This window comes from Rhinopithecus bieti, unplaced genomic scaffold (genome assembly GCF_001698545.2).
Source record: "Rhinopithecus bieti isolate Rb0 unplaced genomic scaffold, ASM169854v2 scaffold_11964, whole genome shotgun sequence".
Taxonomy (NCBI): domain Eukaryota; kingdom Metazoa; phylum Chordata; class Mammalia; order Primates; family Cercopithecidae; genus Rhinopithecus; species Rhinopithecus bieti.
The window spans coordinates 5,013,750-5,033,305 of NW_016807677.1; the positions used below are offsets into that span (position 1 = coordinate 5,013,750).

At 42.5% G+C, this 19,556-nt stretch overlaps 1 protein-coding gene across 1 annotated transcript in view; it reads left to right on the forward strand.

Moving 5' to 3' along the window:
- Positions 1–6: 6 nt before the first annotated feature.
- Positions 7–19,556, forward strand: part of USP28 (ubiquitin specific peptidase 28) — an 84,891-nt gene continuing 65,341 nt past the window's right edge. The window contains exon 1 of the mRNA XM_017883150.1: positions 7–78. Within this exon, the coding sequence (XP_017738639.1) occupies positions 22–78 (57 nt within the window). The 5' untranslated portion in view covers positions 7–21. The remainder of the gene's footprint in view (positions 79–19,556) is intronic.

Below are 19,556 nucleotides of genomic sequence, written 5' to 3' on the forward strand. Positions count from 1 at the left end.
CCGCGGCTGGGCGCCTCGGCCATGACTGCGGAGCTGCAGCAGGACGACGCGGCCGGCGCGGCCGACGGCCACAGCTCGGTGGGCTCCGCGGCGGCGAGCGGGAGCTGGGGGCGGGCTCCAGGCCCTGAGGGGAGCGTGCGGGGCCTGCGGGGCTGCGGGCTGCGGAGGGCGCCCCGGCCGGGCGGGACAGGGGGTGCGCCCGCGAGCGTAGGTGAGAAGGCCGAGGGCTCTGCGGGGCTCGGGCCGCGGAGATTGATGACTGCATTTTCGCGTCCGTGGGCGAGCTGAAGTTGCAGGGGGATTTCCAGATTTTGGAAAACCAAATATAGAGGGCTGGACGTGGGGTTCTCCGCCGCAGGGATCAGTAAGGTGAGCGCTCCTGGGCCCCGACCGGGTGAGAAACTTCCGAAAGCGGCAGCGTTGGTTGGTTTTGTTTTGTTTTGCTTTGACTTTTAAATCGGTTTTATGGCGGCGTTTTTAAAAGGTTAAAGGAGACCGAAGTTATTTCACTTAAAGTCCGGAATTATCACCGTCTTCTGTAAGACCAGGGGTCCCAGTTACCACCACTTCCTTCCCTCCCCACCCAGCTTTGAAAACAAAACAGCGCAGCCTCCCCAATTATTGCATTCATCACTCTAGATTTTTAAGAAGGGGGAGGAGCAGTGTGATGAATAGAAAGTCTACTGATAATGCTGTCCTGTTCCCAATGTCTAAGAAGACTGAAATCAATACGAGGACTTCTGAGTTCAGATGGTGAGAGTGAAAGAACCCTGGTTTGGGAGAAAAGCTAATGTCTGTATGAAGAAACTTGGGAAGTGGGCAATTTGAGCTTGTCTTCTAGTGTTACTTCGGAATGTTATAACTTAACACCACCTCCTCACCCCTCAAGTACTACACTTTTTCAAGACAAAATGGGAAATCTGTGCCAGTTATTCAAATACGAGTTTGGAAGTTTATATTTGTCATACAAAGCTGGCAGATAGATGCCTTCAGGTGAGAATCCTTTTATATCTTTTTACTCTTTTGTCTGGAAGGCCAGTAGTAGTTGGCATATACGCACTTTTTTTTTTTTTTTGAGACGGAGTCTCCCTCTGTTGCCTAGGCTGGAGTGCAGTGGTGCGAACTCGGCTCACTGCATCCTCCGCCTCAGCCTCCTGAGGAGCTGGGATTACAGGCGCCCGCCGCCGGCCCGGCTAATTTTTGTACTTTACTGGAGTCGGCGTTTCACCATATTGGTCAGGCTGGTCTCAAACTCCCGACCTCAGGTGATTCACCGCCTCGGCCTTCCAAAGTGCTGGGATTACAGGCGTGAGCCACCGGCGCCCAGTCTGGACGCACTTTTTTTTTTTTTTCAGACATAGTCTCACTTTGTCGCCCAGGCTGGAGTGCAGTGGCGCGATCTCGGCTCACTGCAACTTCCGTCTCCCGGGTTCAAGCGATTCTCCTGCCTCAGCCTCCCGAGTAACTGGGACTACAGGCGCTCGCCGCCACGCCCAGCTAATTTTTTGTATTTTTAGTAGAGATGGGGTTTCACCGTGTTAGGATAGTCTCCATCTCTTGACCTCGTGATCCACCCGCCTTGGCCTCCCAAAGTGCTGGGATTACAGGCGTGAGCCACCGTCCCCAGTCTGGATGCACTTTTTAAAACTCATGTTAGAAAAATATACTTCCAGGTCCTGGACTCCAAAACGAAAGTATCATGCACTGATTTCTAGTGGAAATGTTATTGTTCGATGTTCACAAGTGCCTATTGAAATGTATCAGGATTTTTCTGTTTGGCTTCAGAGATCAGTTCTATTTGTTTTAGCACAGTGACTTAAAACATGGGAAAATTTTAGTTTGGAGACCATCATATTAATTTAGAGAAGAGACTATTTTAAGGGAGAGAAGTCATATTTAAATTTGTCGTGGCTCAGTCATTTAAGACCATGTGCCTATTAATCAGTGGCATCTTCATTTACCTCTGCCGCAGTTTCAGTAGTGACCCTATTTCAGCATTCTCCATTTGAGAGTTTGTGTGTGAGCTACTTGATGAGCATTTGTATGTAAGTCATAGCTATTTTGGGAAGGCTTGGAACTCCAGTGGCTGTGGCTGGCTGGAGTACTCTGATTCCTGGCCACCTGCAGAGTGATGACATTTACTGTTCTTCCCAGTGATTTGCCCTATACGGAAGGCTGTTAAGCTTGGAATGCTTGATAATGTTCGCCTCTTTTATTTTTGCTAATAAGCTTAAAGTTATCAGGATAGGTTGAAGGAACTTACAGGAAAAATACCTTTTGCATCTTACAGGAAAGATTTTAATAACTTCTTCCTCATCTTGGTAAGTTTCACGTTAGAATGGATTCTTTATTTTGAACTCTCTGAGGCATTCTACCTTTCCCTTAAAGGATATTTCATTGTTCTAGTTGAGGAGAGCTATCCGTCCCTGACACTCAGAAGCTATTTAAAGCCTAGACTGCTTCCCTTCCCTTATTGGTCAGTTGTACACAGGACAGACAAAACCCTTTATGGCCTCCCAAGAATTTTAGTGAGAGAAATATGTAGTACTCTTGAAATACGCCCTCAGTATGGACTCAAATCTGAGAGTAGACACTTTGTGATTTCACTAAATCCCCCAGACTGCAAACTGGTATTCGAATATCTGAAGAGATTATGTACTGACAGCTTCCTGTATTTCAATCAATTCTTGACTTCTATAGCAGCAAAGTTTACTATTATTACAGGAGAAACAACTTGAAGTCGGTTTGGTTCTTATAAACCTGTCATTCTTGGCAGCTGTACTGAGGGTTCATATCACACATTCTTTATGTCAGCTGAAGTTCTATAAAAACCTGCCGGTTTCAGTGAAAATCTAGTGCCCTTTTTGCTTTCTCTGGATTTATTGACCTTTCATGTCCTTTTACTTTGTCTCATTAACTGATTTTTAAAACATCAGTAAGTCAGTGATTGGTTCCACAACTCTCATGCCCCTCTGCCCCCAAATACAAACAGTATTTTTAAGACTTACTGGCAAATAGCATCTTATTGGCAAGATCTCTCTGTGTGTTCTGTTTCATCAAAGAAATTAAATCAGTAGTAAAATGAAGCAAGTGCTTACCAAGGAAAATAATGCTGATAATAGTAATAGCTAATGCTAATTGAGCATGCACTATGTGCCAGACTCTGTGCTCAGAACTTAACGTAGCATTCTCTCAGTACTTACACAACTCCACGAAGTTTCTGTGAGAAGGCTTATACTTGCTAAGTAATTTGTCCAAGGTCACCCAGCGAGGATATGGTACAGTTGGAATTGTATCTAGGCAGTTCTGACCCCAAGAGCCCAAGGCGCCCCTTTTCCTATCTCATAGTTGATGGGCCCATTGCTCTGAATCACAGACTTTCCACTACTCTTGTAATGCCTTTTCTAGAACTCTCCTAATGTTTTAAACTTCCAGTCCTCCCTACAGTCTTTCTAAATAGATAATCTTCTTTTCTACTTGACTGAACTTGCTGATGTCTAAAAAGAGCTCCCTGCCTCATGTTTTGTCCCCGTCTCCCTACTCCAGCTCATCTCTTTTCTCTTATTTTGGTGGAAAAGTTTCCCTTCCTCCGCCCCCCCCACCCCACCCCAACTTTCATTTCTTAGAGATAAACCTAGATTAATGGTTTTTACTAGGGAGAGATTTTGTAATCTAGGAAGCATTTGGCAATGTCTGGAGACTTTCTGATTGTGACTCCAGAGGGAAGATGCTACTGGAATCTAGTGCCTAGAAGCCAGGAACGCTGCTAAACATCCTGCAGTGTACAGGAGTAAGCCCCGCAAAACAGTTATGTGTAAATTGTATAAATAGTACTGAGCTTGACAAACTCTGATCTAGATGATGTCTCCTCTTTCTATTATGTCCCTTCTCCTTAGTCACCTTTACTGTCTTCTCCCTTGCTACTCACTTTATGGTCCACAGACTGGCAGCATTCACATCCCCTAGGATTTAGAAATGCAGAGAGTTGAGTGTGCTAGAGCCAGCTTGCTCTGCCTCTCCAGCTGATTTCGTACATCTCTTTCCAGCTCTGTGTTCAGTGACCTCATGTTGATAACTGTGCCAGGGTGGGAATATTTATACCAAGGAAACAAGCCAATACACTGCCAATCAGCATACCACTGCCTGTATCCCCACTCTAGACCTATTCAATTAGTTTCTGCCTTTTGACAAGATTCTTGGGTGATTCATTTGCATATTACATTTTGAAAAGCGTATGGATAGAATTTGCATTTTCCATTTTGCCATGCACTTGTCCTCTATCTTGAAACCAAATAGCAGCAACAAAAGCGTCTACTGCCCAGTCCAGCTGTTGTCTCCACCTTTCTCCTTTTGTTTGCTTCTGGAACAAAGTTTCTAACCCCACCTGTTTCATTTCTAAAACATTTTTCCAGTGACAGTGTATTCAGACTCAATATACAAAACTTGGAAAATACAGACCTGAGCAAGACTAACTCTTAAGCTGACAGGAGATTGAGGGAGGTTGGTTCCCAGATTCTGCTACAGAACTTAAGGTGGCAATAACAGCTTCCTCAAAAGCCCAATAATTAGATGGCTGTGTGGACCAGTCTGGGCTCCAGCAAGTGGCCGAGTGTTCAGAAGCCTGCAGAGGGAGTGACTAGGCAGCAGCAGGTTAGGTTGAAAGGCAGTGAGTGGTTTTATGTAATCAGAATCTGCTCAGCAGCCTACTTTGCCAAGGCAAGATCTCTCCCTCTGTCACCCAACTGGAGTGCAGCGATGTGATTGTAGCTCACTGTGGCCATGACCTCCTAGGCTCAAGCAATCCTCCCACCTCAGCCTCCTGAGTAGCTGGGACCACAGGCGTGCACCACTGCACTTGGCTGCTTTTTTATTCTTTTTGTAGAGATGAGGTCTTACTATGTTGCCCAGGCTGGTCTTGAACTCCTGGGCTCAAGCAGTCCTCCTGCCTTGGCCCCCCAAAGTGTTGGGAGTACAGTCATGAGCCACCACACCTGGCCCCCTCATACTTTTGTTATTTTATGCTTTTATGATCCCTCATTACCACTTTTTTGCTGATGCTTTTTTTTTTTTTTTTTTTTTTTTTGAGACAGAGTTTCGCTCTTGTTGCCCAGGGTGGAATGCATTGGCGCGATCTTGGCTCACCACAACCTCCGCCTCCTGGGTTCAAGCTACTCTCTTGCTTCAGCCTCCTGAGTGGCTGGAATTACAGGCATGCACCACCACTCCCAGCTAATTTTGTATTTTTAGTAGAGACAGGGTTTCTCCATGTTTGTCAGGTTGGTCTCCAACTCCCGACCCCAGGTGATCTGCCCGCCTCAGCCTCCCAAAGTGCTGGGATTACACTCATGAGCCACCGTGCCTGGCTCCAAGTCTGTATTTCTAATCCTGAGTTGCATATGACTTCTATATTGTGTTTCCCCGTGCTTTTTGAACAGTTCTGCTTGAATATCAACCTCCTTGGCTATAAACATTTGCTGCATACTTATTTTCCCAGGGTTGTTATACTAGGCATGGGAATGTACACTTGTATTACTAGTGTCTGCCATATGCTATATACCACCCTAAGCACTTTTCTGTACATTTTTATTTACAAAAACCCAGCAAGGTGTAAACTATTATCTTATTACTGATAAGGAAACTGAGATGTCTTGTTTGTTTTTTGAGATAGGGTTTCACTCTGTCACCCAGGCTGGAGTGTGGTGACACCATCAAGGCCCAATGCAGACTTGACCTCCTAGACCCAAGCAATCCTCAGACTCTTGAGTAGCTGGGAGCACAGGTATGCACCACCACTCCTGGCTACTTGTATTTTATTTTGTTTTTTGAGACAGATCTCCCTCTGTTGCCCGGGCTGGAGTGCTCACTGTAACCTCCACCTTCTGGGTTCAAGTGATTCTTCTGCCTCTGCCTCTGCCTCCCAAGTAGCTGGGATTACAGGCATATGCCACCACGCCTAATTTTTGTATTTTTAGTAGAGATGTGATTTCACCATGTTGGCCAGGCTGGTCTTGAACTGTTGACCTCAAGTGATCTGCCTGTCTTGGCCTCCCAAAGTGCTGGGATTATAGGCATGAACCACTGCGCCCAGCCTCTGGTTACTTTTAAAAGTTTTTGTAGCAATGGGGTCTCTCTGTGTTGCCCAGGCTGGTCTCAGACTTGTGAACCAAGTCATCCTGCCTCAGCCTTCAGAAGTGCTGGGATTATAGGCATGAGCCACTGTGCCTGACCTCAGATGTTAGTATGCCTTATAAGGGCCTCATGTGAGATTGATTTATTTATTCCTTTTCTTTCTTTTATCTTTTTTTTTTTTTTTGAGACAAGGTCTTACTCTGTCACCTAGGCAGGAGTAGTGCAGTGGGTCAGTCATGGCTCATGGCAGCCTCAACCTCCTGGGCCCAAGCAATTCTCCTACCTCAGCTTCCTGAGTAGCTGGGACTACAGACATGTGCCACCATGCCTACCTAATATTTTTAGTTTTTGTAGAGATGGGGGTCTCTTTATGTTGCCCGGACTGGTTTTGAACTCCCACGCTCCAGTGATCCTCCCGCCTGAACCTCCCAAAGTATTGGAATTTATAGGCATAAGCCAGGGTACCTAGCTCTTTTTTTTCTTTATTCGTATGAGATTTTAAACTGAAGTCCATTTGCTTCTATCTTACAGATGAGAAATGCAGCTTACAACCGTGATTAAATTACAGGTAGCAGAGCTGTGACTTCAAGCCATTCTGACTTGAAGCATAGCATTTCTCCAACTTTAGTACAAGCCTTTCTAAAACCAAAGTTTCTGACTTACCATTTGACTATGAAGCACTTTAATAACTTTAATAATTTTAACAACTTTTCATTGAACCCTCTTAGGCACTCTATGAAATAAAATTTGGTATGACCAGGAAGTAGAATTTGCAAAGTGACACAGCGAGTAAGTAATAAAACCAAAACTATAACACAGGATATCAGTATTTTTACTGTAAACTCTAGAGGAGTTTAGTTGGGCAGGCAAGTCCCAGTATTTTACATTTCTTCATTTTGCTAATAATTACTGTTTGCAGTACTTCATTTGATAGTCATACAGGGCTGTCAAAGCGTTTGGTGTACTTCATTTTCCATTCTGGAAACTGATGCTAGGAAGATTGAGATTTGCCAGGAGGCTGATGTGTGCTGGAGTCTGGGCTGCATGGCACTATTTCCAGCGTCTAGGCTTTCTACATAAAACAGGGGTCAAAATATCAGACACACAAAACCAAACTAAAGATCTGCCTCAGTAAGTACCAGCTACATGCTACATGATGGCTGGTAGGCACTTTAACCCTAAGAAGGTTTTCTAAACAACATTTTCTTTTTCAATCTTCTTGCCCAAGTTAGTACTTTCTGGTGTCCCCTCCCTCCCTCCCTTCCTTCCTTCCTGTATGGGGTATGTATACAGGTTTCCTTATTCATTTGTTTTTTCGTAGAGTTGGGGTCTTGCTGTATTGCTTAGGCTGGAGTGCAGTGGCTATTCACAGGCATGATCGTGGTGTACCACTGTTTGAAAATCCTGGGCACAAGTGATCCTTCTGCCTCAGCCTGCTGCAGAGCTGCCACTACAGGTGTGTGCCACTGGACCCAGGTGATTTTTTTTTTTTTTCCAATTGAGGCAAAATTTATATAACATAAAATTATTTTAAAGTGGGGCTGGGAGCGGTGGCTCACTGAGGTCAGGAGTTCAAGTCCAGCTTGGCCAACATGGTGAAACCCCATCTCTACTAAAAGTACAAAAATTAGCCAGATGTGGTGGTGAGCACCTGTAATTCCAGCTGCTTGGGAGGTTGAGGCTTGAACCTGGGAGGCAGAGGTTGCAGTGAGCCGAGATCGCGCCACTGCACTCCAGCCTGGGTGACAAGAATGAAACTGTGTCTCCAAAAAAAAAAAAAAAAAATTAAAGTGTACAAGTTCAGTGACATTTAGTATATTCACAATATTGTGCAATCACCAATTCTGTCTAGTTCTAAAACATTTTCATTACCCTCAAAGAAAACTTTATAACCATTAAGCAGTCACTCCCTATTCCCCACTGCCCTCAACCCCTGGCAGTACCAATCTACTTTCTATCTCTAGATTTACCTACTAGAGAGATTTCATCTAAATGGATCATACACTATGTGATCTATTATGTGTGGCATCTGTCATTTATTGTAATGTTTTTGAGATTTGTTCAAGTTGTAGCATGTATTAGTTCTTCATTTTAATCATGAATAATATTCCACTGTATGTATAGATCATGTTTTGCCTGTCCATTCTTCCATTGATGGACATTTTAGTTATTTACACCTTTTGGTTATTATGAATAGTTCTGCTGTGAATATTCATATACTCATATTTGAGTACCTGTTTTCTGTTCTTCTGGGTATATACCTAGAAGGAATTGTTGACTTATTTACTTCTTGAAGAATTGCCGGACTGTTTTCCAAGGTTGCTGTGGAAGTTTTATATTCCCACCAGCAATACACAAGGGTTCTAGTTTTTCTCTTTCCTCATCAAAACGCTTATTATTTTTTGTTTTTGTTTGATAATAGCCATCCTAATGGGTGTGAAGTGGCATCTCGTTGTGGTTTTGATTTGGCCATGTTAATGTTGTGGCTAATGTTAAGTGTCTTCATAAACTTATCGACTATTTATATATCTTCTTTGGAGAAATACCTTTTTAAGTTCTTTGACCGTTTTTGAATTGGGTTGTCTGTTTTTTGGTTGTTGACTTAAAGAGAGTTCAAAGAGAGTTCTTTGTATTGTCTAGATGCTAGACCCTTACCAGAAAAAGGATTTAAAAGTATTTTCTCCCATTGTCTTTTCACTTTTTTCATAATTTGTACACTATATATTTCTTTTTTTTTTTTTTCTCGAGACAGAGTCTGGCTCTGTCACCCAGGCTGGAGTGCAGTGACATGATCTCGGTTCACTGCAACCTCCGCCTCTTGGGTTCAAGTGATTCTCTTGCCTCAGCCTCCCAAGAAGCTGGGATTACAGGCACGCATCACCATGCCTGGCTAATATTTGTATTTTTAGTGGAGACAGGATTTCACCATGTTGGCCAGGCTGGTCTTGAACTCGTGACCTCAGGTGATCCACCTTGGCCTCCTAAAGTGCTTGGATTACAGGCATGAGCCAACCGTACCCGACCAGCACTGTATATTTCTTGTTGTATTTCTTGATGTATGTATTTATTTCTTGAATTTGAACACCGGTTGTCTTTTCACTTTCTTGATAATGCCCTTTGATGAAGAAAAGTACCTCAGCCCACTTTAGTGTCCCAAGTAGCTGGGACTACAAGTGCACACCACTATGCCTGGCTCAAAAGTGTTATTATTTTTTTCTTTCATTGCTTGTGCTTTTGGTGTCATATCTAAGAATCCATTGACACATCCAAGGTCATGAAGACTTAGCTCTGTGTTCTCTTTTAAGAATTTTATAGTTTCAGTTCTTTATTTAGGTTGTCGATCCATTTTGAGTAATTTTGTGTATTGTGTGAGGTAGGGGTCCAGTGTGATCCTTCTGCTGTGGATATCCAGTTGTATCAATACCATTTGTTGAAGACATGGTTTTTCCCCCATCAAATGGTCTTGGCACTCTGTTGAAAATCAGTTGACCATAGATACGAGTTCATTTCTGGATTCTCAGTTCTATTCTGTTGGTCTATATATCTGTCCTTATGCCAGTACTACACTGTTGTGATAACCATAGCTTTGGATTAATACTAAGTTTTGATATAAGAAGTGTGAGTCCTCCAACTTTGTTCTTCTTTTCAATATTGTTTTAATTCTTCCAGGTCCTTTGAAATTCTGTATGAATTTGAGGATCAGCTTTTCTATTTCTGCAAGAAAGGCCAAAGCACTGCAGCTTTTAGAATTTGTTAGCAGGTTTTCTGATTTTCACTAGAGGTCCCTCCAACCCCCTGCCACACGCACACACATAGGGCCTTTGGAATTTTGATAGGGATTACATTGAACTTTTGAATTGCTTTGAGTAGTATTACCACCTTCACAGCATTAAGTCTTTGTGGCCAGACGCAGTGCCTCACGCCTGTAATCCCAGCACTTTGGGAAGAGGCCAAGACGAGCAGATTACTTGAGCTCAGGAGTTCAAGACCAGCCTGGGCAACATGGTGAAACCCCACCTTTACCAAAAATACAAAAAATCTTAGTTGGGCTTGATGGCACACATCTGTGTTCCCACCTACTTGGGAGGCTGAGGAGGGAGGAACGCTTGAGCTCATAGGGTGGAGGTTGAGGTGCACTCTAGCCTGGGTGACAGAGAGAGACCCCATCTCAAAAAAAAATATTGTCTTCGTGATGGTTAAGTTAATGTGTCAATTGATTGGGCCATGAGGTATGCAGACATTTGGTCAAACATTATTCTAGGTGTGTCTATGAGAGTGATTCTGGATGAGATTAACATTGAATCAGTAGACTGTGTAGAGCAGTTTGAATTCTCTAATGTGGGTAGTGGGCCTCATTCAATCAAGACCTGAATAGAACAAAAATGCTAAGAGGAAACTTTGCTTGCCTGACTGCTTGAGCTGGGACATTGATCTTCCTCAGTCCTGGCACTGGAACTTAGACAACCATCAGCTCTCTTGGTTTGCAGGACTTCAGACTCAGACTGGAACTTACACACTCAGCTCTCCTAGTTCTTGGGCCTCAGACTTACACTAAAACTACACCGCTGGTCTCCTGGTTCTCCAGCTTGCTAACTGCAGGATCTTGAGACTTCTCAGTCTCCACAGTCATGTGAGCCAATACCTTGTAATAAATCTCACCGCCTATATTTATCTCCTTTCCCTTCTGTTTCTCTGGGGAACTCTGACTAGTTCAGTTTTCCAGTTCATGAACCTGGGGGTTTTTCAATTTATTTAGGTCTTTAACTTCTTTCATCAATTTTAAATTTTTTTTTTTTTTTTTTGAGGCAGAGTCTCACTCTGTTGCCCAGGCTGGAATGCAGTGGTGAGATCTTGGCTCACTGCAACCTCCACCTCTTGGGTTCAAGTGATTCTCCAGCCTCAGCCTCCCGAGTAGGTGGGACTACAGGCACGTGCCACCATGCTTGGCTAATTTTTTGTATTTTTAGTAGAGATGGGGTTTCACCATGTTGGCCAGGCTGGTCTCAAACTCTTGACCTCAGGTGATCCACCCGCCTCAGCCTCTCAAAGTGCTGAGATTACAGGCATGAGCCACTGTGACCGGCAAATTTTTTTTTTTTTTTTTTTGGAGACAGGGTCTCACTCTTTTGCCAGGCTGGAGTGCGGTGGCACAATGTTGGCTCACTGCAACTTCCATCTTCTGGGCTCAAGCAGTCCTCCCACTTCAGCCTTCTGAGAAGCTGGGACTACAGGCACGCACTGCCTCACCTGACTAATTTTTGTGTTTTTTTGTAGAGATGGTGTTTTACCATGTTGCTCAGGCTGGTCTCGAACACTTCAACTCAAGCAATCTGCCTGCCTCAGCCTCCCAAAGTGCTGGGATTACAGGTGTGAGCCATTGCACCCAGCCTCAGCAGTGTTTTATAGTTTTCAGTATACAGGTTTTTCTTCTTTTCTTTTCCTTTTTTTTTTAAAGACAGAGTCTTGCTCTGTTGCCCAGGCTGAAGTGCAATGGCATAATCTCACTACAACCTCCACCTCCTAGGTTCAAGCGATTCTCCTGCCTCAGTCTCCCAAGTAGCTGGGATTACAGGCACCTGCCACCCCGCCCGGCTAATTTTTGTATTTTTTGTAGAGACGGGGTTTCACCATGTTGGCCAGGCTGGTCTCGATCTCCTGATCTTCTGATCAACCTGCCTCTGCCTCCCAAAGTGCTGGGATTACAGATATAAGCCACCGCACCCAGCCCAGGTTTTTTACCGCTTTGGTCAAATTTGTTCCTAAGTATTTTATTCTTTAGGATGCTATTATAAATGTAATTGTTTTCTTAATTTCCTTTTTGATTTCTTATTGCTGTTTTATAGAAACACAGCTAAATTTTGCCTGTTTATGTTTACCTTGAAGCTGCTGAATTTGTTTACCAGCTGTGGTAACTTTTTTGCAGATTCTTTGGGATTTTGTATATATAGGATCACGTCATTTGTGAATACAGTTTTACTTTTTTATCCCTTGGAATTTAGATACCATTTATTTTTTATTCTTGCCTGATTGCTCTGGCTTAAACTTCCAGTACAGTGTTGAATAGCAGTAGTGAATGTGGGCATCTTTGTCTTGTTCCTGATTTTACAGGTAAAGTTTTCAGTCTTTCACCATTGAATATGATGTTAACTCTTAGTTTTTTATAAAGGCCCTTTATCATGTTGAGGGAATTCCCTTTTGTTCCTAGATTTCTGATGGTTTTTATTATGAATGTGTGTTGGATTTTGTCAAATGTTTTTCTGCATCAATCAAGGTGACCATTGTTTTTTTTTTCCTCCTTCATTCTGTTGGGGTGTTATATCACATTGTTTGGTTTGCTTCTATCTTATTGGCAAGGGCATTCTCTTAGGCATCCGTTGCAAATGTATGACTAAGCTGTCTCTCTTCATTCTTTGAGATGTTCAGAGTATGTCCTACTATGACGTTTTGCCTACCAGCATTCTCTCTCTCTCATCACAGTTAGTTTACTCAGTAGCACTGTAACTCAAGCTTTCTTTTCCTAGTGTCATCCCACGTTGAACCAGTTGTTCACATGGGCTAGATTAATCCACTTAAATGCCTTTTCTTCCTTAATGTATCTTCCCTGCTGAGGAACCTGCAGTGATTATCCATTGCTCATCAGATCAAACCTAAACTCTTCCTGACATTTAGAACCCTTTGTAATCCAATCCCACATCACCTCTCTGATCTCTGTTATTTATTTATTTGAGACAGAGAGTCTTGCTTTTGTCGCCCACACTGGAGTACAGTGGCGCAGTCTTGGCTCACTGCAACCTCTGCTCCTAGGTTCAAGCCCTTCTCCTGCCTCAGCCTCCCAAGTAGCTGGGATTACAGGCGCTCATCACCACATGCAGCTAATTTTTGTATTTTTAGTAGAGATGGGGTTTCACCATGTTGGCCAAGGTGGTCTCGAGCTCCTGACCTTAGGTGATCCACCCACCTCAGCCTCCCAAAGTGCTGGGATTACAGGCGTGAGCCACCATGCCCAGCTATCTCTGTTACTTATTAAAAATAGAAACTATACACGAACACCCACCTAGTAATAACTTAAAATTTTATCATTGCTACATTTCTAAAACTATAAGCATATAAATTTGATTTCTCATATCTTTCCCAGTTTTTCAATTAGCCCTACCAATATGTTGTTAAAATTGTATTTTCCTTCATTTTGGTGATGTGTTCGATGTGTTTTCAGCCTCATTTCTCATATTTAGTTGGGACATGTATTCAAAGAAATGAAAACATATTTTCTTAATATATCCTAAAATAAGCAAAAAGCAAGGCATAGGACATTATGTAGCATATGAAAAAATATATTCATGTGCATAGACAATTTCTGGGAAGATAACAGAAACTGTTAATGGTAGTAGCCCTGGGAAATAGAAGTAGGGTGGGAGGAAGGTGATTTCCTTTTCGTTTTATACCCTTTTGTACTATTGGAATTTCTTAGTACATGTGAAGAAAGAGATGGAAAAAATTAAAAAGTAAATAATGATCGGTTCCTTTTTTTTCTTGTTTTTAAGTCCCAGTTTAAACCCCTTTACCTGATATAACAGTGGCCAAATTTTAAACACTTTTAATGGTTTTAAAACTTTAAGCCAATTGATAAACTCAAACAGGTATTTTCATCATGTACTGACATTTGCATCATTCACAAAAATTATTAAGTAGTCTATTTCAGGGAATTTAGCTGTGTCCGCAGAAAGCTGCTGTTTGTCTTTTTCAGACAGCCATATTCTTACAGCTACTTTAGGTTTCTGTTCCATGAAAAAATTGGATCAGCATGGCATTGTTGCTGGAAGAAAAACTGAAAAATTCCCAGGGCTTTTAAGGGCCATTCCTTGTTTTATGGAGGTTGGAAAGGTTAGCAACTGTCTTTGTTGTTCAGACAGAGGTGTTTTTTCTCTTTTTTTCTTTTTTTTTTTTTGAGACGTAATCTCGCTCTGTCGCCCAATCTGGAGTGCAGTGGCGCGATCTCGGCTCACTGCAACCTCTGTCCCTGGGTTCAAGCCATTCTCCTGCCTCAGCCTCCCGAGTAGCCTTGCATCCCAGGTGCCTGCCACCACGCCTGGCTAATTTTGTGTGTTTTTAGTAGAGACGGAGTTTCACCGTGTTAGCCAGAATGGTCTCGATCTCCTAACCTCATGATCTGCCCACCTTGGCCTCCCAAAGTGCTGGGATTACAGGCGTGAGCCACCAAGCCCGGCCTTTTTTGTTGTTGTTTTTGAGACTGGAGACTCGCTCTGTTGCCCAGGCTGGAGTGCAGTGGTGCAATCTTGGCTCACTGCAAGCTCCACCTCCTAAGTTCAAGCAGTTCTCCTGCCTCAGCCTCCTGAGTAGCTGGGACTACAGGTGCTCACCACCATGCCTGGAGAATATATATATATATATATTTTTTTTTTAGTAGAGACGGGGTTTCACCATATTGACCAGGCTGGTCTTGAACTCCTGACCTTGTGATCCTCCTGCCTCTGCCTCCCAAAGTGCTGGGATCACCGGCATGAGCCACCACACTTGGCCAGAGTTTTTGGGGTTGATGCTATATGTTTTCTTTGACTCTTCAGGTGTTTTGTTTCCTTTTGTTCTTTTTTGGCTTTCCTTGGGTACTTAAGTTTTATTTTATAATTGTGAACCAGATCTTTAGCTTTGGAAGGAATTTTAGTAGGCACACCTTGGTAGTTCTTTGGAGTAAGGGAACATTTATTAATTATTTACTTAGTTGTAAATTTAGAAATGTCTTCGTAAGACTAGACAATTGAGATCAGGAAATATGTGCATCAGAATGATGAAAATAGCATCCCTGTTTGAAGGAATGGAATAACCTATAAAGCGTCTCATCACAATGCTAAATTAGGAGTTTTAACGATTAGTAATGACATATTTTGCATTATTTCATCAGAGAGTTTTAACTTAGTTACTGTAGGATCAGGCCAGGTATTGTTTGTTACAAAACTTGATAGCTTAATGTTTTTAGTGTCTGAATAATCTTGTTAATTGCTCATTGTGGGTGAGTTATTTTTGCTCTTAAGAAAATCTCCTTTCTGAGAAGTGGGCTGGATTGCATCAAAACCATTGAGTAGCAGTGAGGTCAAAAAGCTTGAGTTCCTTCCTGATAGAGGTTTGTGTTTGCCTGTCTTTCTTTACTGCCTCTGGGCAAGAAAAGGGAGTACTTTTTGTTTTGTGAAAACATTGTGAATTTAACTCAGGAAATGCAAACCTGTTGGCTCTTGCAAGTTATTTGACTTCATTGTGAGAGGAGTACAGGCTTGTCTTCTTGTTGGGTGTGTACTTTACATATTGCAAGGTAGAGTGAAGTTAATATTTAAATCCTCTTTCTGTGAAGTTCAGGAGAAGTGAGTTAGTAATATGGTAGGATCTTGATGGGTTTAGCGTTACTGTAAAATTAATTTATATATATATATAGTACTTACGAAGATTTGGAGTGTGGGTTCTGTTGAGAACTTTAGCTAAATCTTTACAAGACTGGGTCGTGTCATAGCATTTGTGGATGTATATAAATAATGCATGTGAAATTTGTTATTCATACTCTTTACATTTTATTTTTATTTTTAAATTATGGAACACTTCATGAATTTGCATGTTATTCTCGCACAGGGTCCATGCTAATCTCTGTATTGTTCCAATTTTAATGTATTGCTCAAGCAAGCTCTTAGACTTTAAATAGCTATGTGTTTTATAGCTATCTTTGATTTAGCTTTTAATTCTAGTCATTTGATGATAAATAGGTTTTGTAAACCTTAATTTCCTAATGTGTGCAATGCCTACCTTTGTTATTAGGATTACATACATGAAAGGCGCCTGTTTCCTGACCAGTGTTCAGCCAGGTATGGTGATATGTGCCTGTAGTCCCAGCAACCTGGAAGGCTGTGGTGGGAGGAGCCTTTGAGTCCAGCAGTTAGGCCACTTGCGGTCAACATAGCGAGACCCCCATCTCCAAAAAGAAAAAAAAATTAAAGTAGTTACTCAATAAATATTAGTTGTCATTATTATCAGCACTGTCCCATGGATGATTCCAATTAGGCAGTGTATTGCATGATTCTTGCATTAAAGGAGGCAAGAATTTCATATTTAAAACAATTAGAGAACAGGTCTGGCCCCGTGGTTCATGCCTATTATCCCAGCACTTTGGAAGGCCAAGGTGGGTGGATCACTTGAGGTAAGGAGTTTTAAGACTAGCCTGGGTAACATAGTGAAACCTCATCTCTACTAAAATACAAAAATTAAGCTGGACGTGTTAGTGGGCGCCCATAATCCCAGCTGCTCAGGTGACTGGGGCAGGAGAATCGCTTGAACCCTAGAGGTGGAGTTTGCAGCTAGCTGAGATCACACCACTGCGCTCCAGCCTCGGTGACAGCAAGACTCCATCTCAGAATAGAATAGAATAGAATAGAATAGAATAGAATAGAATGGCATGGCATGGCATGCCATGGCATGGCATAGCATGGCATAGCATGATGAGGAATGCCAAGTGAAGACAGTGTCCACATTCAGTCACAGGCCTATTCATTTCCTTAACATGGGAGATGAGAAAGGGGAGAGAACAGTATGGGCCAGAGTTCTTAGAAGGGCTTCATATGGAGGAGGTAAGACAAATATAACCCTTGAATGTAGTTGGCATACCATAGTTTAATAATGTAGGTGGTGTTACAAGTGATTCTAGGAGCAACACTCTATGCGTGGGAGAATGAGTTTGCAGTAAGGAACTGAGAGGAGAAAAGGTAGAACAGGCTAAGCGGGGAATCAGGTAATGGTCTTTGAATGGCAAGATGAGGAATTTGGATTTGAATTTCCATGTAGAACATTGTTCTTGGAGCTATACAAAATAATTTTACATAGTTGTCATCTCTACCCAGTAGCCTTTAAAAAAAGGTCACTGGGCCAGGTGCAGTGGCTCACGCCTGTAACCCCAGTACTTTGGGAGGCTGAGACAGGTGGATCACTTGAGGCCAGAAGTTCGAGACCAGCCTGGTCAACATGGAGAAATCCCATCTCTACTTAAAATAGGAAAACTAGTTGGGCGTGGTGGTGGGCACCTGTAGTCCCAACTACTCGGGAGGCTGAGGTGGGAGAGTCACCTGAGCCCGCGATGCCGAGGCTGCAGTGAGCTAAGATCGTACCATGCCACTGTACTCCAGCCTGGGCCACAGAGCGACACCCTGTCTCAAAAAAAAAGGAAACTCAAGAATTTATTTTCCTTTCCTGATTGTGTTATCCCAGATATATTAATGTCCACTGCTACCTATTACAAAATGGAGAAAGATAAATGGAAATATTACAGTATAACTGACTTTAGTCCAAGGCCAAATGTAAATAATTAGTAAATTAGTATTTGAATACTGTATTTCATTGATTCACGTTTATTTGGGATTCTGAGATCTCTGACATCAAGGTGGTCTTAACATTTTTACTATCATCCAAGTAGCAGATGTGATGTTGTCGTTGTCTGCACTTGTATGAACTTGGTCATAGCTGTTACTATTGTTATAACAACAGTTGACAGTCAAGTTATATGTACTGTTAGTAATACATGGTTCACTTGCCATTGCATGTGTCACTTAAAAATTTACACTGTGATTCAACATTGAAATGAAAACAAAACAAAAAAACCAAAAAACCTGTATATGAAGCAAGGCATGGAAGCAGAATGGCAGGGTATAAATTTGATTTTATATGAAGCAAAATATTTACCTTTGGAGGAATGTTTGCAGTTTCAGATTTTCTTGCAGAGCTATAGTCCAGTGCTTTATGCAACCCAGAAGGGAAGATACTATAGATGTATTATGCTGTGTTAAGTTTTGTTGCCGAGAAACATGAAAGAATTGCCTATCACGTGCCAGGCAGTGCACCTGGAAGCAGGGGAAATTGCTATATTTCTCAACGTAAATGAAAAAGTTCAGAGATTTAAGAAGCTAGTGTGGTATATGTCTCCCAGGACTGCCATTAAGACATTGTGTCATAGTTTAAGTGGCAACAGTTTTCTTTTCTTCATTTGTAACTGATGGCACCTTAGATTTAGTCAAATGTAGTATTTACATCTCTGCTTCTGATGATAGCTGGTTTAGAACAGATTGCACTACTAAGTAATGAAACTTGTGATTATATAAGGACAAGCAAAATTTTAAAATAAACTTGTTAGGGTGCAAAGATCAAGGTCAAAATATAAAAATAGGCTGGGTGTGGTGGCTAACACCTATAATCCTAGCACTTTGGGAGGCTGAGGCAGGAGGAGGCGGAGGTTGAAGTGAGCCACAGATCACGCCACTGGACTTCAGCCTGGGCAACAGAGTGAGAAGTAAATAAATTAATTAAAAGTAAAAACTGGCCAGGCGCCATGTTCATGCCTGTAATCCCAGCACTTTGGGAGGCTGATTGCCTGAGGTGGATCGCCTGAGGTTGGGAGTTCGAGACCAGCCTGGCCAGCATGGTGAAACCCCGTTTGTACTAAAAATACAAAAAATTAGCCGGGTGTGGTGGCCAGCGCCTGTAGTCCCAGCTACTCAGGAAGCTGAGGCAGGAGAATTGCTCGAACTCAGGAGGCGGAGGTTGCAGTGAGCCGAGATTGCACCGTTGCACTCCAGCTTGGGTGACACAGTGAGACTCTGTCTCAAAAATAAATAAATAAATTAATTAATTAAATAAATAAAATACAAGAATAAGATGTTTGCATTTTTTTGCACTAGATAGGTATTCTTGCCTATCTTTTTGTCTTCTCAAATACAGCATGGCATAGTGCATCCCTTATCAGCAGTAACTGTGTAAAGTTGCTTAACCTCTCTGTGCCTCAGCTTTTTGTAGGATGGGCATAATACCTATGTCCCAGGTCTGTTACGAGGGTTCAGTGAGTTAAATTAGTTCATACATGCCAAGTGTTTATAGCAGTACCTGGCTAAAAGTAAGCAGTATATGTTAGCTATTACTTTTTACTGGGATTATTTTCTCTGAATCATAAATGTTAATTTTTATACAGAACAATTCCCAATGAAGATGCGATTATCCCATTGTTACCTTCTTGACGCTAGTTTGGTATTAATGTACTACTTATTCCCCCTCTCGATTATTCCACCCTTTTTTGGGTACATTGATGTTGATCTTTTAGAAAATTATGTGTGGGCCAGGCGCGGTGGCTCAAGCCTGTAATCCCAGCACTTTGGGAGGCCGAGACAGGCGGATCACGAGGCCAGGAGATCGAGACCATCCTGGCTAACATGGTGAAACCCGGTCTCTACTAAAAAATGCAAAAAACTAGCCGGGCGAGATAGGAGTCCCAGCTACTCAGGAGGCTGAGGCAGGAGAATGGTGTGAACCCGGGAGGCGGAGCTTGCAGTGAGCTGAGATCGTGCCACTGCACTCCAGCCTGGGCGACAGAGCGAGACTCCGTCTCAAAAAAA